A 24051-nucleotide genomic window follows, 5' to 3' on the forward strand; every position below is an offset into this window, starting at 1 on the left:
AGGGTAACCATATGAATCCAGGTGAAAGCTATGATCCCTTATTAATGTCACTTGTTAAATCCACTTTAATTAGTGTAGATGAGGGGGAGGAGACAGGTCAATGAGACAAATGAGACACGGATTGTGTATGTGTGCCATTCAGTGGGTGAATGGGCAAGATAAAAGATTTAAGTGCCTTTGAACAGGGCATGGTAGTACAGTAGGTGCCAGGCACACCGGGTTGTGTCAATAACTGCAACTCTGGATTTTTAAAGCTCAACAGTTTCCAGTGTGTATCAAGAATGGTCCATCACCCAAAAGACATCAAGCCAACTTGACACAACTGTGGGAAGCATTGGAAACAGCATCCCTGTGGAACACTTTCAGCACTTTGTCGTCAATGCCCAAATGAATTGAGGCTGTTCTAGGCACAAAGGGAAGGTGTTCTTAATGTTTTGTACACTTAGTGCATGTCTGTTGCTATTTCTGAGTTTTCACACAAGCCACGCTGAAAAATGATCAAATGCTACTAGTTTCTGAATCTTTTATTCAAAGCCTCAGCTATGCCCTGAATGAAAATAGTAAATAGGGAAAAAAGGGCATGATTTGATAGCAAAACAGAATTCATCACAACCAACATGAAAGAGACTGTTGAGGCAAAACATGTTTACATTAAGATGCTGTAAGTGACTGAAGTGTTGAATGGGACACAAACCAACAGCTTATTGAAAAATTACAGGGAGAAGGTGTCATGCAGGTGAAAGAGGACCCAAAAGCGACTTAACAGAAACAGAGTTTATTTAAGTCCAAAACGGGATAACAGAAATCCTCTAGACTTGTAGAGGGGAAACAACTGGAGAAGCGGCCACAGACTGCAGGTCGCTTCGGGTAGGCGCAGGCCGTAGTCGACAGAGACACCTGCTCACACGCAGCATCTGATGAAGGCAAAAAACACGACAGGACAGGGCGATACACAATCATAGCAAAAACACGACAGGACAGGGCGAAACGCAATCACAGCATGGTGAATACAATACAAGGAACCGACGGGACAGGAACGGAACACAAAGGAATAAATAGGGACTCTAATCAGGGGAAAGGATCGGGAACAGGTGTGGGAAGACTAAATGATGATTAGGGGAATAGGAACAGCTGGGAGCAGGAACGGAACGATAGAGAGAAGAGAGAGCGAGAGAGTGAGAGAGGGAGGGGGAGAGAGAGGGCTAGAAGGAGGGAAAGAACCAAATAAGACCAGCAGAGGGAAACGAATAGCATGGGAAGCACAGGGACAAGACAAGATAATAAATGACAAACATGACAGAAGGCTGCCAGCTTGGAATTGATTTAGAGACTAAACTGTGCACTTAATGCTGCCGAGTGTTTACACTGTGAGATGTGGGTAATCAAGGTGATATTTACAGTACATGAGAAAGTGCCATAATGTCATTTTCACAGCAATCACACATACACATAAACATAGCCCACCAAGCTATATAAAATTGCAACATTTGTAATCACTGCTTTCCTCGTAATTTAAAACAACCCTACGTATCAGGATAAGTTGAAATAAAGTGTCTCCAACAACCACTTATTAATAGGCCTAGCAGCATCTAGCAATTCTCCCCAGAAACTCTGAAGGTGACACAGCACTTTCAAAGGACCTTGATGGGCCACTGGGGAGCTGTATTTCAGATCATATAAGTGCATCTCCACGGTGGAGGATGCTTTTACAATCAGCCACAACCATTACGGACAGGTCTCTCTCTGGCACAGAAAGGGTGTTTTCTGTCTCTTCTACGTCCTAAACCGGAGAGTTTGTGTTGTCTGCCAGTAAATTAAAGATGAAACTCTTCCAGATCGTTTTAGCCCTGCTGCACATATAATCCAATCACTAAATAATCCATTAATCAAGTGTTTACATCAACAGTAAATCACGCCTCTCTCCCAAAGGAACGTCCGTGTGTCTCAAGCCTCCTCAGCAACTTAACACACTAAATCAGCAGGTTAGGGGATGTTTGAAGGGGCTTCACCGTCTTCACACAGAAAGGGAGAAGAAAATAAGAAATCAGAAAGTGAGTGAGAAGGGTAATTTCTCATTAAAAAGCTAACTGTCCAGGAATATTTGTATGGACTCCGGCCCAATTTACAAGTCAGAATCAGGGCCTCCTCCCTCTGTCTCGCCCACAAGGCCAATCCTCTGTTACCGGGCTGGAAACCCACGGCAACCCGGCCCACACCGACAAGCCTTCAGTTAACAGACGGATCGCATTCCGTATTCACATCCCGACTGCCGGCCTGATTAAATCTGTATTTAATTGGATAAAATGTAGTCGTGATGGAGCGCTCCCCCCCAGTGTTTAACCCATAGTCCTCTGTCAAGCAAAATATTTAAAAAAAAAAATACTATTGGGGAATTAAGAGCGAGAAATGAATACCAATGATAGCAGTTGCTAATAGTAAGCTGCTCTGGAGGTGAGGACCACACCTGCAGGTTGGTGCTGGGAATCAGAGGCACTGGATTCTTGGAATCAGAGGTAACTGCATCGAAATGATACCCTTTGCATTTATAGTGCACTACATGGAATCAGATTTAGCTGGCATCTTGGAGTGTGGTCTGGAGTGTTGGGGTAAACAGCTGGATATGTATTGGCACGAGTCCCACTAAATTGCTCCAGTGATTGAGCCTAGATGCTGTGTGGAAAGACGGAGAGGACTAAAAAGTGTGAAGGGACTGATGTGGTTACTAAAAAGGTGTTGGGTCTGGATGGAGATCAGGGGTAGCCTTGTTCCTCCCACAATGACTGACAAATCTAATTCCAGAATTCAGCAAAAGGAATCAGAACAGAAGTCAAATTGTGATGTTACATGCTATCTACTTAATGCTTTGTTTTGTTCTTCTAGATTATAAGCCCAAATCCATTGTGTTCAGTTTCTCTAAATCCAGTGGTTGACAGAAGTAAACCTAGACATACTTTGAAAATAATCCAAACAGTAGCATTAGCTACAATACAGCGGCTAGTTTACGTGGGCCTCTGTCACTCCACCTGGGTCCATGCATGAGCCTGGAGTTGAGTGATTAAAGGTGTGATTTCATGAGGTCACCTTGGTGGTCAATGGAACACTGGGCAAGCCTGAGGTATCGAGTGCCTGTGAATGAACGCAATGTTGATTGAAAAATTGACATTGGCTATTGAGTGGCTGATAGCGAACTAACCGGCTCTGTGCAGTAGTGGGAATAAGTCCTTGTTATGAAGTAGAAAAGCATAATTTGCTTAGGCACTGAGCACTTCTACACAATAGCCTAACACTAAGGCTCAAATGTACTGAAAACTAAATAAGGAACCTGCAGTGTGTTTACAATTAATGTAGTTCTGCTAATAAATAATACATGTGCTGATAGATTGCTGATGAGCTGTCTAATGAGGTGGGGGGGCTTGTTGCTTAAGAACTGCAATTACATTTTTTGGGGGGTGGGGGATTAAAAACTGGAACCTTGTATGCAAAGCACGAAGCAAGAATACTAATGGTGTTGGCATTTTATAATGAGACTGGTATCTTCCTCGTGTCATGTATCAGATATTACATTCATTCTACTGGGAACGAGCTGCACTACATATACTGTATATGGCATCTAGGATGCACATTTCGGTACATTTTGCTTCTGACTAACCAACCTGCATTAACTGGTCAACAAACTGTAAAAAGATTTACAAACCGTAAAATGATGTGACTAACATAAAACACTTTGCATGCATACAAGGAATGAACAATTTTCATTAAGAGTTTAATGTATGCAACAACAGCAAGCCTATTGTCTTACAGTCAAAAGGCTATAGCCTATTATTAAACATGCAACTGCTTTAATGAAGCAACTAATAATAAAATAAAAAAAACATAACTTTCAAACAATTGCCAAAATGCAACCGCTCCGTGGGAAAACACCATTCTAAAGCTCACACCTAATGTGACACAGATGAAAATCAGTTAGAAACATAGAAAGAGGGGAAAGATACAACAACTCGGATGGGTTGTTAATATGACTAGAATTGAGACTTTGGCTTCTGGACAACGAAAGAAAGTTATTTAATGGCATGAGGAAGTCTTTATGAAATAATTGCTTCCATATTTCTATGGTTGGATTTTGGCTACGCTACTTTGAAGCAAGGTAAGACAATCATCATTATTTGCAGTAAAGTAAATTGTTTAGGTTTCAAACAATTATACTGCCTCAAGCTCATATTGTAAAGTGGTGGGTGTCGCGCCCACAAATGTACTTGAATGGCGAATGGGAAGCAAATGTACTTGAATGGTGAATGGGAAGCAGGTTTTAATTAATAAGTTAATAAGTTGAGATTGAGAAATAAAAATAGAAGCTCTTTTAATCAAGGCCATCAAAACAGTATTAACATGTGATTGCATTTAGATTATTTGTTTGTTGTTTAGGTTATTTGTTGCGCAATGACTGGGCTTATAAAAGCATGTTTCATTCCAGTACCAGCTTTTTGAGGAGCTGCTCTCACGCCATCTGACAGGTGATACATCAATCCGCTCCTCAACCAAGCGTTGTATGCTGTGAGCGTGTGATAAATAAGATACATAACGACTAACGGAAATACAAACACAACCAATTTAATTCCACAAAATTATGCAAATAAACCTTTAGACCGATAAGCATGAATGGTAAAATGTATTTTCAGCAGCTAACTGATTAACTGTTAAGATACCTAATGGCATCACATGATATATCACGTGCATAGAAATGGCTGCTAGAATTACAGAACAGTTAGAATTATGGAACTAGTATAGATCTAATTAATGTTGATTGAAAATTAGTTTGTTTAATTAGATAACAACTAAACAAAATACACATCATCAAAAGTAGAGAAAAATGGCAACTGTAAATGGTATTTAAGCATCATATGGCACATCATATGCACAGAAACAACTGTTGGTGTCACGCCCTGGCCATAGAGAGGTTTTTATTCTCTATTTTTGGTAGGCCAGGGTGTGACTAGGGTGGGCATTCTAGTTTCTTTATTTCTATGTTTTCTGTTTCTATGTTTTGGCCGGGTATATTTCTCAATCAGGGACAGTTGTCTATCGTTGTCTCTGATTGGGAATCATACTTAGGCAGCCTTTTTTCCTTTGTATTTGGTGGGTAGTTATCTTTGTTAGTGGCACTATAGCCCTAGTAAGCTTCACGGTCGTGCCCTCAATCTTTGTTTTGTTGGCGACATTGACATAAATAACGGAAAATGTACCCTCCCCACGCTGCACCTTGGTCCGGTCATTTCCACGACGACGAACGTAACAGTTGGAGTTAAACCGTAATGTAACTATTCATTGTAATTCATGTTGACTGCAAATTAATTAAGTTTTAGTGGGATAAACACCACAAAAAGACACTATGTGTAAAATAATGAGAAATAGCAACTGTAAACAGTATTTCAGCAGTTTTATGATACCCTGCACCAGGAGTGTCCTATACTGGCATATACAGCTTCAATAGTGATTTATGGATATTGGCAGAAATGTACAATGTTGAGTTTTTACAAATCCAGCTATATTTTGAGAGAGACTTGACTGTGAAGTGGGGCTTGTGTTCCAATCTACTAAACGTAACATCAAACAAAGACAATCTTGTAAACTCAGCAAAAAAATAAATAACTGCTCATCTGTGTGAACGTGCCTTAAGCATTCTGCAAGGAGACATGAGAACTGCAGATGTGGCCAGGGCAATAAATTGCAATGTCCGTACTGTGAGACACCTAAGACAGCGCTACAGGGAGACACGACGGACAGCTGATCGTCCTCGCAGTGGCAGACCACGTGTAACAACACCTGCACAGGATCGGTACATCCGAACATCACACCTGCGGGACATGTACAGGATGGCAACAACAACAACAACGTCTGGGACCTGTTGGATCAGAGGGTGAGGGCTAGGGCCATTCCCCCCAGAAATGTCAGGGAACTTGCAGGTGCCTTGGTGGAAGAGTGGGGTAACATCTTACAGCAAGAACTGGCAAATCTGGTGCAGTCCATGAGGAGGAGATGCACTGCAGTACTTAATGCAGCTGGTGGCCACACCAGATACTGACTGTTACCTTTTATGTTGACTTTAATGTTGTGTTCAGAGACACATTATTCCATTTCTGTTAGTCACATGTCTGTGGAACTTGTTCAGTTTCTCAGTTGTTGAATCTTATGTACATACAAATATTTACACGTTAAGTTTGCTGAAAATAAACGCAGTTGACAGTGAGAGTACGTTTATATACAATTAGTTTGGGGATTTTTCCTCAGCCACAGACCTCTTTGTTGCTAATATTAGCCTACTCTGTGCTTCTGGGTACAAAGGGCTTGGTGGTATATAGCAGGCTTGACCAATTTTCACAAGGAAAACCTCATTGCTTTAATATGCTACAGTTGCTTATCCATCATGAACAACAACCCTAACCACCATATGTTATTTTTTCCCTGCATCATTTAACAGAATATATTCCACACATCTTCTACCCTTTGACAGTATACAATCTCTCTCCCACCATATTAATTCTGGTTTCACCTTCTCTCTTTCCCATTCCAGACAGCAGTGTGCTTGAGCCTGTCTGTTTGGCTGTCACCCTTGAATGAGAGGGTGTCTCTCCCTCACAAACCCGCCCCTGCTCACATTCTAATTGAATGTGTGTGTATATATATATATATATATATATATCTCCAGATGCTGGCAGGGATTTCCAAGTCCTGATACAGCAGTAACTGGTGTGTGTGGGAGTGAGTCAATGTTTGCGGTCTCGAAGTCGGCCAACTGAACAGGTGTTCAAGGCCAAAGTTGTAGCACAGGTAGAAGATGGGGAATTAAGGAACGGGTCACCTCTCAATTAGTTAGGAATACATAATGAGTTGAGTTATTATGTGTTTGCATGCTAGTTTTGTCTTGTGTAGTGAGTCATTTTGGAAGGACTACAGTATGTGAACATTTCTCTTTCCAAGATTTGTGTTTTAACATTTTGCTACCTGTGGACGATTATTGTGTTCCTGGAAGCATTCCCAATGTGAATTGTCAGTGTCTGATTAAATAGTCTGATCCAAGTAACTGAGTACCCAAGTATTGTGCTTATGTTGTTTGTGTGTAGAAAGATACCATGAGTGTGTGCGAGTGGGGTGCTGGTCTGTGAATAAACTCCACTCCCTGACACAGGGACATTAATATTCTATATGCCAACTCTCCCTCCCCCTCCATCTCCTATCTTCTTTTACATCTCTGCCTTGGCTTATAGCTACCTCCTCTACCTCTCTTCCTGCCATTCCTCCAATCTTCCTATCTTTCTTTAGCTGGTTATTTCTGCCTTATCTTGTTCTACCTCTTTCTGTTGCTCTCCCTCTCTAGGAAAATGGCACAGAATCCTTTAACTGCTGTAAAAGCAAATATATTTATCATAACCATGTATCTCCTATATTTACTAACAGAAATGCACAAAAAACACACACATACACAGCCTGCAGCTAGCACAAATAGATTTCAGCCAACACACGCGCACACGCACACACAATAATGTAGCATGGTAAATGAAAGGGGGTTAATGTGTAGCAGTGTCCGCTCTCCTCCAACGCACGGCAATGTGGTTTAGTGTGGTCTTCTGGGAATTCCCATTGTCTCCACACAAGGTGAGAACAGAACAGCAACAGAAGGCTGGGCAGAACCACTTCAAATACACCACCGAGAGTGAAGACATAAGAGAAGGGCTACTCTTGATGTAGGAACATCCCCACATAGCAGCAGCCATGGTCTGCCGTGTACTCAGTCAGAAAGAAAAACACACATCAGGTAGGAGAAAGAGCGAGAGAGCAAGACATTGAAAAAAGTCTGAATCAGTATTCTGCACTCCCAGACAATCAGTCCCAGACAATCACAGATAGGCTAGATATTCATACACACACACACACACACACACACACACACACACACACACACACACACACACACACACACACACACACACACACACACACACACACACACACACACACACACACACACACACACACACACACACACACACACACACACACACACACACATAGATATATACTGTCCCTTCCATGCAGTCTTACACACCAAGACTCAAGACACATGCACTCACACACTCATATACACGTTAATACATTGAGAGAGAAAGAGAGAGTGCAGCAGGACATTGATATTCAGCACACCCACACACAACGTGTTGAGGATCTGGAATCTAGGATCTGGGCTCATCTCTCTGTGTGTCTCCCAGTTTACATACTGAACTGTTCTGTTCTGCACAATCACTTGACACACACTAACACACACACACACAACACTGCACAAACGCACCCAACTATACATTAAGCGCAAAATCTGAAAAAGACACTAAAGTAACAATTACAGTACCCATTACACAGACATAAGAACATAGGCGCACAGGCAAAAATAACATACACATACTGCACTATCCTTGAAATAGAACAGCAAACAAAGCCACCCACACACACCGGACATAACAGATACTTTGACACACATCCTCACTGCATCGCTTGAGACATACCCACACTCGTTTTCAAATTCACAAACAAACACACACACTACTACTACACACACTAGTGAACCAGAGAGAATACGTCCAATGATAGAGGACACTATGAGTGAGATTTGAGTCACATATATTCCTGTATACATCAATGACAATAACACAGAGATTACAACATGTGCATGTGTGTGAAGAGAAATGCATGATTATGCATGTGCTGTAGCTCATGTATTAACCATAACGAAATGTATTGAATTTAAGTTTTTTAATTTACGTTTTTTAACCTTTTATTTATTAACAAGACAAGTCAGTTCAGAACAAATTCTTATTTACAATGACGGCCTACCCCGGCCAAACCCAGACGACGCTGGGCCAATTGTGCGCCGCCCTATGGTACTCCCAGTCATGGCCAGATGTTTTACAGCCTGGATTCGAACCAGGGACAGTAGGGACACCTGTTGCAATGAGATGCAGTGCCTCAGTAGTGACGCTGCACCACTCGGGAGCCCAGAGGGGAGGAGAATTAGGTCAGCAGTTCGGGAGTTGCAATCTATGCAAAACACAATGACACAAACTTCTAGTCTTGTATGTCAAATAATACTATTAGCTTTTCTGTAAAATGGGCTGCTTTTAGGTTAGTCTTTTGGCTTGGCAAAGGTGGGACTTCTGCCATCAAGGCTCCCCAGCCCTATATGGCTTACTAACAAGAATTCTTCTTCCATCCATGCCTTGAGGTAGTGGCCTCCTGTCCATTCCACTTATTTGACTTTCAAGTTCTAAAGACTTCCCCTATCATATTTGTAATAGAACTGTTTCGCTTGAAGTTGTCCCCCTTCAACATAACCGGACATATTAAACTTCTGGAGGCAGCAGTGGCTGCCTGCTGCCGTTGAAGGAGGTCAAATTACATTTAGTCATTTTGAATGTGCAAAGCACTGGAGAGAGATTTCAATTTTCTTTAGATGTTCTCATTACAGAGACGACAGCTGCCAAAGGGTCTCAGACCTTCCTATAATTACAGCTTCAATAGGCAAATTCTCAATTATAACAGAATACCTAATTATTACATCCATATTCAGAATTGGCCCCCTTGATAGATAGACTAAAAAGCACTCCCATCCAATGTACTCGAGGAGAGATTCCGTTCCGCTGCCTGTTCATGTGACTGCATTGTTGTAAAATACTCAGCAGTATTACAGCAAAGACATGGCTTAAGGCCTGTAGGGGGATGTTAAGACAACAAGATATGTGACCCGATTCAGGAAACTAGGCGTATGTCGCAACTCACGACTTCACAGGAGAGCCATTTGAACGTTAAAAAAAAATGGTGCAGAAATGCCTTCTTGAACATGTGAACTTTCATGTGCCTTAATAATAAACTTGTATTCCATCTGTAAATACGAATAAAAGTGTTAAATTTACGAGCCTTGTTGGTTAAGCCACAGAAAAAGCAACCTTCCCACTAGACATGATTGGCTGAGATAATAATTGGGCTGGACATGCCGAGAGAGGAGTTTGGATTGGTCTGCCATATAGAAAGCTCCTGTCTATTTGAGCTGGTTAGTCTGTGCTGGTAATCCTGTCGAACGCGGCTTTTTTTTTAAGTGTATAATGTAGTGGAGCAGCATAGCTCCACTCTCTGGAGGATCAAGTTTTGAAATCAGTGGAATTAGAGTATGATAGCTAAAGAGATGGTGAAAACACCTGTCTTCGGATTACATCCTCAAACTAAGGGCAACTGTGGCATGGCATCCATGACAGGGAGATGCGTCCATCATGCATGATGAAGTATACAGGTAAAATAGCTAGCTACATTTTCAGTTATTAAACTCTTCTAATTTTGACAAAGTGGTTTCACTTCAAGCTAAAGTGTACAGTTAGCTAGCTAGCTAACGTCAGCTGGCTGGCATTAGCTCGTTAGCTAATGTGTGGCTCGTTAGCTAACGTGTGATTTTATACATTGTTTACCTAACTAGGTTCCTTGTTTACCTAGCTAGCTACATGTTTTAAGGTAAAGTGTACAGTTAGCTAGCTAGCTAACATTATCTGGCTGGCTCCCTAGCTGACGTTGTTAGTCGTATCCCACAGCTGTTTGCTTGACTAGTTAGAGCCTAATGTTACCTAGCTAACATTGAACCTGGATGGGTAGCTCCCAGCATATTCATGCATTGTAGTAACAACATGATTTGGCACTATGTTCATTGTTGTTTAACTAGCTAACGTTAGCCTGGTCTAAGGCACTGCATCGCAGTGCTAGCTGTGCGACTAGAGATCCTGGTTCAAGTCCAGGCTCTGTTGCAGCCGGCCGCGACCCATGGGGCGGCGCACAATTGGCCCAGCATCATCCGGGTTAGGGGAGGGTTTGGCCAGCAGTGATGTTCTTGTCCCAAAGCGCACTAGCAACTCCTGTGGTGGGCCGGGCGCATGCATGCTGACACAGTTGCCAGGTGTACGATGTTTCCTTTGAAAAATTTGGTGAGGCTGGCTTCCAGATTTAGCAAACAGTATGTTAAGAAGCAGTGCGGCTTGGCTGGGATATGTTTCGGAGGATGCATGGTACTCGACCTTTGCCTTTCCCGAGTCCGTACGAGAGTTGCAGCGATGGGACAAGACTGTAACTACCAATTGGATACCATTGGGGAGAAAAAGGGGTAAAAAATAATAAACTAGCTAACGTTAGCTGGCTGGCTCGTTAGCTAACGTTACATGTGTGATTTTACATGTTGTTTACCTAGCTAGGTTCATTGTTTACCTAGCTATGTCACGCCCTGACCTTAGTATTCTTTGTTTTCTTTATTATTTTGGCTAGGTCAGGGTATGACATGGGTGACGTACATGTTTTTGTTCCTGTGTAGGGGTTTTGTATGTCTATGGGTGTTTACTAGCCTAGGTGTTATGTATGTCTATGGTTTCCACCATAATTTGCAAATAAATTAATAAAAAATCGTACAATGTGATTTTCTGGATTTTCTTTTCTCATTTTGTCTGTCATAGTTGTAGTGTACCTATGATGAAAATTACACAATTGGTGGCTGACTAAATACTTTTTTGCCCCACTGTAATTCCTTGGGTATTTTGTGGGTTATTGTCTATGTGTTAGTTGCCTGTGTCTGCACATTTATACAATAGCTTCACGTTCGTTTTGTTGTTTTGTATAGTTTGTTTAGTGTCCGTCTTCATTAAAAGTAACATGTATTCACATCACGCTGCGCCTTGGTCTCCTCCATTCAACGAACGTGACAAGCTAGCAACATGTCTTAAGCTAAAAAGTGTACATCACGTGTTGAATATGGTCGGTGTTAGTAAGGTGAATGCACCAATTTGTAAGTCGCTCTGGATAAGAGCGTCTGCTAAATGACTTCAAATCAAATCAAATCAAATTTATTTATATAGCCCTTCGTACATCAGCTGATATCTCAAAGTGCTGTACAGAAACCCAGCCTAAAACCCCAAACAGCAAACAATGCAGGTGTAAAAGCACGTTAAATGTAAATGTTAAATGTTAGTAAATGTCTGCAAAGAAGCGTAATGAAATTGTTGCCAGCAGAGCTGGTTAGGCTGTTTTCATGTTAACCATAGGTAAACAAATCATTGGCCAGAGCGTCAAGTGTGCGCTCTGAACGCTCCGAGGGAGAAACAAGATGGGTGGGGCTAAAGCTTTCAGAGGGTGTGAACGATGCTGAAAGGGTGTAGACATAGAAGAGCTCTTCACTAGATACCAAAACATTCAAAGGTCATTTTCTCAAAAGTTAGCTAACAAGTTTGTCAACTTTCAAAGCAGAATTACTTTCCCATTGTTCCGCTACAAAATGATATATCATAGTGTGAGTCTCTACTTTTATCCAATGTATAAAAAAACACTGAGCCACATATGACAAAGCACAGCCTTGTGAGTAAGTGATTTTTCCCACCAAAAATGTTCAAGTATAGTTATCTATTAAAGAGGTACTGGCTAACAAAAACTACAGACCCAATCTTCACACCAGAGAGGTTTTCTTATCGACAAACGATAACGTATTTTCCAGGCCCTGTAGCAAATCCATGACAAGATACTATGGCCAGTGACCATCCATTTATCAATGGCATTGATATTTTTCTACATGGGGAACAATTTGCTTCACAAGAGCAATGCAATTTCCTGGCAGCAACCTAACAACACTGGTAACATAACACACTCCAGAGACGAACTGGCCATAGAGCAGTACTGCCAAATGCCAGAAGGGCTGGTCCATCTTAAGCTTATTTGGGCCTGTCTAAATTGGGGGGTTTGTGCAGAAGTATGATTAGTTGGCTATTAATGGGGGGGCCTTGGAAAATAATGGGCTGGTGTGTGTCGTAGCAGAATCAGAATTAACATTTAGAAATAAAATGTTTTATTCATTTTATTGCATGCTTATGTGAGATATTTGTCATTAGAATGTCTTCTTTTGGATAATACTGTTGGCCGTTTGCAGTTATCTGTTCTCTGTCAGGGTTCAGTTACTTGGGCCACAGAAAGGGGAGAGGTCAAGCTTGTCTTAATATGTAAACATATCTTTTAAACCATGTGAAGGGATGATTGAGGGGGAACCAATTATCTCTTGGCTCCACAATATCTGTGTGCCAGTCACTGTCTCTCTGTGATCTTGTCCAGGAGGGGGTGTATTTGATATATGCTATTGGGTGAGGTAATGGTGCTGGTCCTGAGTGGTACCAAGAGCGAGATAAGAACATAGTTTAGGAGACAAAGCTGAACAATAATTTATAGCCAATGCTGTCTGGCTATGTGTGTCTTTGCTATAAAGGATCTCAGTTGCAATGTGTAAGCACTCTCAGGGAATTCATTTATAGACACTGAATTGATCTGAGAGTCACAGGGTTGTGATGGAGCTCATAATAATTAAAGATGGACTTTATGATAACTCTGACTTGTGTGGTGGTTTGCTCTCATGATTTGGTAAATACAGGACATTTCCAGTAAATGTGTTAGAAATGCCTGTGCCAATTTCTAGTATGTCCTTGCTCATTCCACTACTAGCTTAATATACCATACACTGTAGTAGAACTTAGAGGAGGCGGCTCAGGCTGAGAGTTGGAAGGCCTCCTCTGTAGGAGTATTTGCATTCAAATCATTGAATCTGAAATTGGTTCTACCTGTCTGGATCAGGGCTATCTCCTGTGGGTTTACAGAGCCAGCTAAGTGCAGCCTCTATAACCTTGGAGTGCCTGGAATACTAATAACTTTTGATGGCACGTGAAGGGGCCATGTGTGTTCTCTCTGTGTTCATCTGAAGAATGCATGCCCTAACTCTCAGACTAGTCCCATGACACTTCCCCAGTAGGGCTCTTGATATGAACAGAGAGAAAATACACAGTTGTTGTGTCCCAAATGGCATGATGTTACTCAAGAGCTCTCTCCCTCAGTATTGAGTGGAATTTTTATGGTGAGAATTCCATGTGTTTCAAATGGCACCCTATTCCCTATATAGTGCACTACAATATATAGGGAATAGGGTGCCATTTGAAACACACATATCTTATGAACTTCTTAGAAAGAGCTTTCCATACAAGAGATACGCCTCTTCTCTATATCTCTATATTCTACGACGTGACCAATCTTCTCATCAATCTATAGCTGGATCATGTCTCAAGAAGTCCCTTTATTGTATAATACAGTAACTGGAAAAACACTAAATGATCAAAAGTATGTGGACACCTGCTCGTCGAACATCTCATTCCAAAATCATGGGCATTAATATGGAGTTGGTCCCCCCTTTGCTGCTATAACAGCTACCACTCTTCTGGGAAGGCTTTCCACTTGATGTTGGAACATTGCTGCAGGGACTTGCTTCCATTCGGCCACAAGAGCATTAGTGAAGTCAGGCACTAATGTTGGGTGATTAGGCCTGGCTCGCAGTCGATGTTCCAATTCATCCCAAAGGTGTTTGATGGGGTTGAAGTCAGGGATCTGTGCAGGCCAGTCAAGTTCTTCCACACTGATCTCACAAACAATTTCTCTATGGACCTTGCTTTCTGCGCGGGGGCATTGTCATGCTGAAACAGGAAAGGGCCTTCAACAAACTGTTGTCACAAAGTTGAAAGCACAGAATCGTCGAGAATGTCATTGTATGCTGTATCGTTAACATTTCCCTTCACTGGAACTAAGGGGTCTAGTCCGAACTAGAGGTTGACCGATTAATCGGAGTGGCCGATTAATTAGGGACGATTTCAAGTTTTCATAACAATCAGTAATCTGCATTTTTGGACACTGATCATGGGCGATTACATTCCACTCCACGAGGAGACTGCGTGGCAGGCTGACTACCTGTTATGCGAGTGCAGCAAGAAGCCAAGGTGCTAGCTAGCATTAACCGTATCTTATAAAAAACAATCAATCTTAACATAATCACTAGTTAACTACACATGGTTGATGATATTACTAGTTTATCTAGCTTGTCCTGCGTTGCATATAATCGATGTGGTGCATGTTCATTTATCATTGAATCATAGCCTACTTCGCCAAACGGGTGACTTAACAATACACAAGTATATACACTGCTCAAAAAAAATAAAGGGAACACTAAAATAACACATCCTAGATCTGAATGAATGAAATATTCTTATTAAATACTTTTTTCTTTACATAGTTGAATGTGCTGAAAACAAAATCACAGACAAATTATCAATGGAAATCAAATGTATCAACCCATGGAGGTCTGGATTTGTGACACTCAAAATTAAAGTGGAAAACCACACTACAGGCTGATCCAACTTTGATGTAATGTCCTTAAAACAAGTCAAAATGAGGCTCAGTAGTGTGTGTGGCCTCCATGTGCCTGTATGACCTCCCTACAACGCCTGGGCATGTTCCTGATGAGGTGGCGGATGGTCTCCTGAGGGATCTCCTCCCAGACCTGGACTAAAGCATCCGCCAACTCCTGGACAGTCTGTGGTGCAACGTGGCGTTGGTGGATGGAGCGAGACATGATGTCCCAGATGTGCTCAATTAGATTCAGGTCTGGGGAACGGGCGGGCCAGTCCATAGCATCAATGCCTTCCTCTTGCAGGAACTGCTGACACACTCCAGCCACATGAGGTCTAGCATTGTCTTGCATTAGGAGGTACCCAGGGCCAACCGCACCAGCATATGGTCTCACAGGGGGTCTGAGGATCTCATCTCGGTACCTAATAGCAGTTAGGCTACCTCTGGTGAGCACATGGAGGGCTGTGCGGCCCCCCAAAGAAATGCCACCCCACACAATGACTGACCCACCGCCAAACCGGTCATGCTGGAGGATGTTGCAGGCAGCAGAACGTTCTCCACAGCGTCTCCAGACTCTGTCACATCTGTCACGTGCTCAGTTTGAACCTGCTTTCATCTGTGAAGAGCACAGGGCACCAGTGGCGAATTTGCCAATCTTGATGTTCTCTGGCAAATGCCAAACATTCTGCACGGTGTTGGGCTGTAGGCACAACCCCCACCTGTGGACGTCGGGCCCTCATACCACCCTCATGGAGTTTGTTTCTGACCGTTTGAGCAGACACATGCACATTTGTGGCCTGCTGGAGGTCATTTTGCAGGGCTCTGGCAGTGCTCCTCCTGCTCCTCCTTGCACAAAGGTGGAGGTAGTGGTCCTGCTGCTGGGTTGTTGCCCTCCTGCGGCCTCCTGCACATCTCCTGATGTACTGGCCTGCCTCCTGGTAGCGCCTCCATGCTCTGGACACTACGCTGACAGACACAGCAAACCTTCTTGCCATAGCTCGCATTGATGTGCCATCCTGGATGAGCTGCACTACCTGAGCCATTTGTGTGGGTTGTAGACTCCGTCTCATGCTACCACTAGAGTGAAAGCACCGCCAGCATTCAAAAGTGACCAAAACATCAGCCAGGAAGCATAGGAACTGAGAAGTGGTCTGTGGTCACCACCTGCAGAACCACTCCTTTATTGGGGGTGTCCACCTGTTGTCTATTCCATTTTCACAACAGTATGTGAAATGTATTGTCAATCAGTGTTGCTTCCTAAGTGGACAGTTTGATTTCACAGAAGTGTGATTGACTTGGAGTTACATTGTGTTGTTTACGTGTTCCCTTTATTTTCTTGAGCAGTGTATATTCATCTCTAGGAGACAGAACGCGTCTCCTTCCTGAGCCGTATGACGGCTGCGTCATCCCACGGTGTTTATACTTGCGTGCTATTGTTTGTACAGATGAACATGGTACTTTCAGGCATTTGGAAATTGCTCCCAAGGATGAACCAGATTTTTCTGAAGTCTTGGTTGATTTCTTCTGATTTTCCCATGATGTCAGGCAAAGCGGCACTGAGTTTGAAGGTAGGCCTTGAAATACACTTCCAATTGACTCAAATCATGTCAATTAGCCTATGAGAAGCTTCTAAAGCCATGACATAATTTTCTGGAATTTTCCAAGCTGTTTAAATGCACAGTCAACATAGTGTATGTAAACTTCTGACCCACTGGAATTGTGATAGTGAATTATAAGTGAAATAATCTGTCTGTAAACAATTGTTGGAAAAATTACTTGGGTCATGCACAAAGTAGATGTCCTAACCTACTTGCCAAAACTATAGTTTGTTAACAAGACATTTGTGGAGTGGTTGAAAAACAAGTTTTAATGACTCAAACCTAAGTGTATGTAAACTTCCGATTTCAACTGTACAGTGTTGGCCAAAAGAATGACAAGAATGACAAATATTAATTTTCACAAAGTCTGCTGCCTCAGTTTGTATGATGGCAATTTGCTCCAGAATGTTATGAAGGGTGATCAGATGAATTGCAATTAATTGCAAAGTCCCTCTTTGCCATGCAAATGAACTGAATCCCCCAAAAACATTTCCTCTGCATTTCAGCCCTGCCACAAAAGGACCAGCTGACATCATGTCAGTGATTCTCTCGTTAATAAGACAAGTGTGAGTGTTGATGAGGACAAGGCTGGAGATCACTCTGTCATGCTGATTGAGTTCGAATAACAAACTGGAAGCTTCAAAAGGAGGGTGGTGCTTGGAATCATTGTTCTATCCCTGTCAACCATGGCTACCTGCAAGGAAGCATGTGCCGTCATCATTGCACAAGAAGGGCTTGACAGGCAAGGATATTGCTGCCAGTAAGATTGCACCTAAGTCAACCATTTATCGGATCATCAAGAACTTCAAGGAAAGCGGTTAAATTGTTGTGAAGGCTTCAGGGCGCCCAATAAAGTCCAGCAAGCGCCAGGACCGTCTCCTAAAGTTGATTCAGCTGCGGGATTGGGGCACCACCTGTACAGAGCTTGCTCAGGAATGGCAGCAGGCAGGTGTGAGTGCATCTGTGAGGCAAAGCCTTTTGGAGGATGGCCTGGTGTCAAGAAGGGCAGCAAAGAAGCCACTTCTCTCCAGGAAAAACATCAGGGACAGACTGATATTCTGCAAGAGGTATAGGGATTGGACTGCTGAGGACTGGGGTAAAGTCATTTTCTCTGATGAATCCCCTTTCCGATTGTTTGGGGCATCCGGAAAATAGCTTGTCCGGAGAAGACAAGGTGAGCCCTACCATCAGTCCTGTGTCATGCCAACAGTAAAGCATCCTGAGACCATTCATGTGTGGGGTTGCTTTTCAGCCAAGGGAATGGGCTCACTTACAATTTTGCCTAAGAACACAGCCATGAATAAAGAATGGTACCAACACATCCGCCGAGAGCAACTTCTCCCCCGAGAGCAACTTCTCCCAACCATCCAGGAACAGGTGACAAACAATGCCTTTTCCAGCATGATTGGAGCACCTTGCCATAAGGCAAAAGTGATAACTAAGTTGCTCGGGGAACAAAACATCGATATTGTGGGTCCATGGCCAGGAAACTCCCCAGACCTTATTCCCATTGAGAACATGTGGTCAATCATCAAGAGGCGGGTGGACAAACAAAAACCCACAAATTCTGACAAACTCCAAGCATTTATTATGCAAGAATTGGCTGCCATCAGTCAGGATGTGGCCCAGAAGTTAATTGACAGCATGCCGGCGCTGATTGCAGAGGTCTTGAAAAAGAAGGGTCAACACTGCAAATATTAACTCTTTGAATCAACTTCATGTAATTGTCAATAAACGCCTTTGACACTTATGAAATGCTTGTAATTATACTTCAGTATTCCATAGTAACATCTGACAAAAATATCTAAAGACACTGAAGCAGCAAACTTTGTGGAAATTCATATTTGTGTCATTCTCAAAACTTTTGGCCCCGACTGTATATATAGTAAAGACACCAAGAGACAACAAAAATACTATTTACAAACTATTCATATATACATTCGTATTCAGTTCTTTAGAAAGATGTTTTTTAAAGCTAAACTTGCTTTTTGCCTGAGTAACCTCTGGTGGTAGAGCATTCCACGATGACATGGCTCTATATATAACTGAGCGCCGCATTAAATATGTTTTTGGTTTGGGTACTGTGAAGAAACCCATAGTGGCGTGTCTGGTGGGTTATGCATATCTGTTTGAAGTGTATGCAAATATACAAGTGGTTTGGCATTTTCAACACACAAATGTTTCTTGAAAAGACTAGAAGAAAAGTAGAACATTTCTCCTAAACCCTCAGCCATGAAAGATTATCATGCATGTAGTTGATGTTAGTTCTGTGTGTGCAGTTAAGGGCAAGGCATGCTGCTTTGTGCGATGTGCAGGGGTACGAGGTGACTAGGCAACAGGATATACAATAAACAGTAACAGCAGCGCATGTGATGTCTTTCATCTCTGACTCATTGAAGTAGAAGTCCTCATCCAAATTAAGGTTAGTTATAGCTGTTCTGATGTCCAGAAGCTCTTTTTGGTCATAGGAAACAATGGCGGAAACATTATGTTAAAAAAAAGTTACGATCAACGCAAAAAAATACACAAAATAGCACAATTGATCAGGAGCCCATAAAACAGCTGCTATTCTCTCCAGCACCATTCTCTTTTTCATTCTCTTTGGAATCAGTGTTGCTCACAGATTCCCATTCAGCACTATAGCCATCAACTACAAGGCAGGAAAGAAAGAAATATATAATGTAGTTTGAGACGGTTGCGTGTCACGGTGGTATGACGAATGTTGAAAAGAACAAATTGAATGTCACTGAGTAAGATACATTTGTATGCAAAATTGGCGAGACTGTTCAGTGAGCAAGCCAGACAGACAGCCTTGCATGTAATCAGCTAGAAAATCCACTTGTGTCTCACGCATTGCGCTGCACAGTATGCATAGGGCCAGACCTCTGCTATTGTTTCCGAGCACTGGTCCACATGAATAACCCTGCGTGTCCACATTAGCACGGGTCACCTCCCATAAGTATAATCTTTCCAGAAACAGCAGCCGCAGCACATTCGCCAAATAACTTTCATTTCCACAAAAGCTCATTGCCTTACTGTCTTTGGGCTCTCTTAATCATTCTCAAAATATCCTCTGCCTCACTCTACCTTCTTGGCACACTTTTCATTACTCTACCAGCTCTCCATCACTACTCCCGACTCCTTTCTTTCAATACCGTTCTCCACATTTTTCGTCTTCTCCATCTCTATTTGTCTCCCTCTGTGTGTTTATCTATCATTCATCTTCCCTATAAATAATCTCACTGAGAAGATCAGAAACCTCTCTACCCAAAGTGTGTTGGGGCTCCCCTCTCCTCCGCCACCACACAGTGCCACCACCTCTGAGTTGCTGGTCCTCCACCCACACATCTTCAGTGGGGCGGTTGAGTAAGACAGCAGCTCCGCCCCACATTGATCATGAGGAGCCCCCACGCCTCTTACTCTCAGGGAAGCTATTTGTCAAGGTGATAATTTATTTTGTAACACTGGATATGGTGAGCCAACCAGGCAGGCAGGGAGGGATGCATGCAAGCAGCCAGTGTTTTCTTTCTTTCTTTGGTTTGGAGGCCTGACAGACTCAATTTCAGGTCTCAAATCGGGTTCACAATATGTCATACAATGAACGCACATAGCGCAATAACACACTGAGTTTCCACATTTCATCTTGTCTAGGAGGCAATGGTAGGCCGATTTTACACCATGGGTTCCTTGCTATTCCCTCCCACACCTGTGCAAAGGACCTGTATGCCCTGATCTCCTGCTAAGTTATGATCCTTAGGAGCGACATTGAGAATGATTGAAAGCCACATTATTGTTTTGATCATGTTGAACATCCAATTAAGACGCTATAGTTTGTGTATGTGTCCCAAATGGCACCCTCTTCCCTACATAGTGCACTACTTTTGTGTACTATATAGGGAATGGGATGCCATTTGGGACTCAGACTGTGTCACTGGCAAGGCCAACACCACTCACATGTGCTCCTCAAGATGTTCCACATCTCCCCTCTCTAATTGGCAGATGGCCTCAGATGCGAGATGATTTAATGGCCTGCGTGTGTGTTTTTTCCTGCTTCAATCAGCCATTAGCAGGGACATTTTTAACGAGTTGGCTTAGGCATGCCGCTGTGAGCGGAAGCTGGGAGCAACTCTTTCTAAAGGATATGGAGGTAGATAACTGTGCTGCAACTCTGACTGCTGCAATCAGGGCACTTCTTGTATCTCCAACTTTTGTTACGGTATCCCAGTCTTTCCTTTTCAAACTAGTTGTCTGTTTTAAAGCAGTGCTGGAGTGGCCTAAAGCCTACGGCCTATGAGGCTTGATGGCCTATCAGTATTCCTGCCATAGCCTCTGTGGATTTGTCTGCTACCTGCAAACTGGGTCAATTTTTGCATTATTCTACAGATACTTATCTCAGTGTAGAGGGGAAGATATTACAAACAAACACACACATGCATACATACACACACACACACACACACACATCCCACACTGAAACACTCATTGGAGTATATTAAAATAAAAATATATTCATATAAATGTTATATTAAAGTGCTGATGTGCCAACACTTGATGAATGATTACACCATACAATGCCTGGGTGTACTCCTCACGCTGTGCACGTCATTCTGGATAGAACACACGCCAAATTAATAATGAACAATGATAGATAATACTAATACAGAATGTGACGCTCACAAACCTGTAAAATCCTCACAGCACTTTGAACATGCACTAGCAATGCTAATGAGTCTCATATAATATACCTCTCCTCTATTCAGATTCTCACTGACATAGTTAATTGCTATCGCAACCAGAGCTGGTTGGAATTTTTATGAGGCGTTCATTTGCACTGTTTGTTGTGTGATTGAGATACCTTGATTATAAAAAACTGTCTGTAAGCCTCAAACAACTTTATCCTATGTAATTATCTTTGTGTACCTTTCATTCTGGGCATGTGTCCCAAATGAGACCCTATTTCCTATATATAGTGTACTACTTTTTATCAGAGCCCTATGGGCCCTGGTCAAAAGTAGTGCACTATAAAGGGAATAGGGTGCCATTTGGGGTACAACCTGGGTTTTGGAGGTGAATGATGAAACAGGAGCAGATGGGGGGTGGTAATGAGATGCACACAAAAAAGGAATTGATGGGGACAGGCTGGCCATCAGAGACAGTAGAAAAATAAGAGAGAGGGAGGAAAATAACCAAGTATGAGATCAAGAGAGGCCATACAGGGGAGAGGCCAGTGTCTGAGGTGAATATAAATGGGCGAAAGGAGGAGGAAAACAAATAGAGAGAAAAAGAAAGAGAGAGCAAAAGAGAGAGAGAGAGAGAGCAAGAGGTGGGGTGAGGGGAGAAGATAAAACAATGTGAGAATGATGGATTCAATGTAAAATAATAAGAGGACAAAGGCACCAGATACCCAATCCATCTCTGCTGCAGAGGTATTGAGTTAGAGGTATGGAGACGCTTACCTACATTATTGTAACCTACTGTAGTAGGATGGAAGGGGGAAAAAGATTGCAGACAATATCAGAATGGATTGCACTCAAATGCGTAGGATCGTGTGTAAAATGGAGAGAGGGAGAGAGAGATACGAGTCATGGTGGAGGAAGAGATGGACAGCGAGAACTGAGTTGGCCATATTAAATATGCATATAGAACACCAGGCTACCCGCTAACATGGTGGAAAGGAACATTACAATAACACAGCTGCCTGTTATTGGCAGCTGTGTGTGTGTGTGTGTGTGTGTGTGTGTGTGTGTGTGTGTGTGTGTGTGTGTGTGTGTGTGTGTGTGTGTGTGTGTGTGTGTGTGTGTGTGTGTGTGTGTGTGTGTGTGTGTGTGTGTGTGTGTGTGTGTGTGTGTGTGTGTGTGTGTGTGTGTGTGTTATTGGCAATGGGCAAAATCCGTCATTCACTGTAGAAATAGCCTACAATTTGTGGAAGGGGAAAATAAAGTTATGGCATAAACATAAAGGCTACTTTTCATGCTTAATTTAAAAAGGCACAGTGGGCATTTATCACACAATTGACCGAATGATTTATACATAGGCCTATCAGTTCACATATGAATCCTGTAAAATAGTCACACTTCATGATTTAAACTTGGATTATTTTTGTTTCACGTTTTTAGAAATTAAGGATGATCAATTCCTAATACTGACATCTGTCGTCAAAGTAGGTCCACAGCAACAAATAAAACCAAGATGATAGTTCTGTCCTACTGTATTAGGCTAGTTTACTTACTGTAAATTTGAGCTGTTCCAATAGACTGCATGTCGGTCGTTGGCACGCGTCAGGTGCAAATGTGTAACTGCGAGCGCTATTAGACAGAGAGAAACGGTTGCGAGAGCCATAATCCCACTGTTCCTCGTTTCTCTCTAGCCTACCTTCTTCGCTCTCAGTCCCTCCGTCCCAAACAGCAGGTCGTTGTCAACATCCCAGCGGTAACACAACCTAGTTGAAGTTTCCAGCGACGTTTGGAACGGACGAATACTTCTTCAGCACTAATTCCATTGCGACTACGAACCCGGTTTCTCCCCAACCCTATGTTTACTTACTTTGCCTGCTGCACACTTTGAAGTCACTGTGCTTTGAGTATTCCTTTTATGTTCCCTAATCCTCTCCACAGACTGAAAACAATAGTGTTCAGAAGGAGACGTGATAAGACAAAGTAGACTGCAATATTTGGCAATGACAACTGAAGTCCCGTGTTGATGAAACGTTGCAAATCACCTCAATGTAGCCTCACATCAAGACAACCTTTCGTCTTGGACAAGCACAGCTGGCGTTGAAATGGTATCATCAAAGTTCGTCAAAATGTGTTTACATCATCCTCCTGTTGGTAGGTTTCCTTTTTCTTTTCGACTGTCAATGTAATTGTCTACATTGCCATTTGAAATGAGTCTCAACTCAGTCTGTGTCCGTTGCGGCTTTTAGGTTTCTACCTGCCGCGGCTTCCAGACTAGCCACACGCTGCGCACCCGTTGACTTTACATTCCCGCCCTCTGATAGACACGATGCGCTCGCTCTGTCCATCCAGCAGCCCCGCCCCACCACCACTGTGTGTGCGCGTGTGTTTGATGCGCGTGCGCATGTTATTAACCTGTTCAATTTCATCAATGGTGGATTGTAAAAACCATGCTTTTGGCCAGTGAAGTAATTACTATTAATTTAACTATTTTAGTCATTACT

General features: G+C 42.6%; 1 protein-coding gene across 1 annotated transcript in view; it reads right to left on the minus strand.

Moving 5' to 3' along the window:
* The window catches only part of LOC124043684 (ephrin-A3-like), a 105168-nt gene extending 81320 nt beyond the window's left edge, over window positions 1-23848 (minus strand). The window contains exon 1 of the mRNA XM_046362523.1: window positions 23104-23848. Within this exon, the coding sequence (XP_046218479.1) occupies window positions 23104-23213 (110 nt within the window). The 5' untranslated portion in view covers window positions 23214-23848. The remainder of the gene's footprint in view (window positions 1-23103) is intronic.
* Window positions 23849-24051: the final 203 nt, after the last annotated feature.

Source organism: Oncorhynchus gorbuscha, linkage group LG09 (assembly GCF_021184085.1).
Source record: "Oncorhynchus gorbuscha isolate QuinsamMale2020 ecotype Even-year linkage group LG09, OgorEven_v1.0, whole genome shotgun sequence".
NCBI classification, from domain to species: Eukaryota; Metazoa; Chordata; class Actinopteri; order Salmoniformes; family Salmonidae; genus Oncorhynchus; species Oncorhynchus gorbuscha.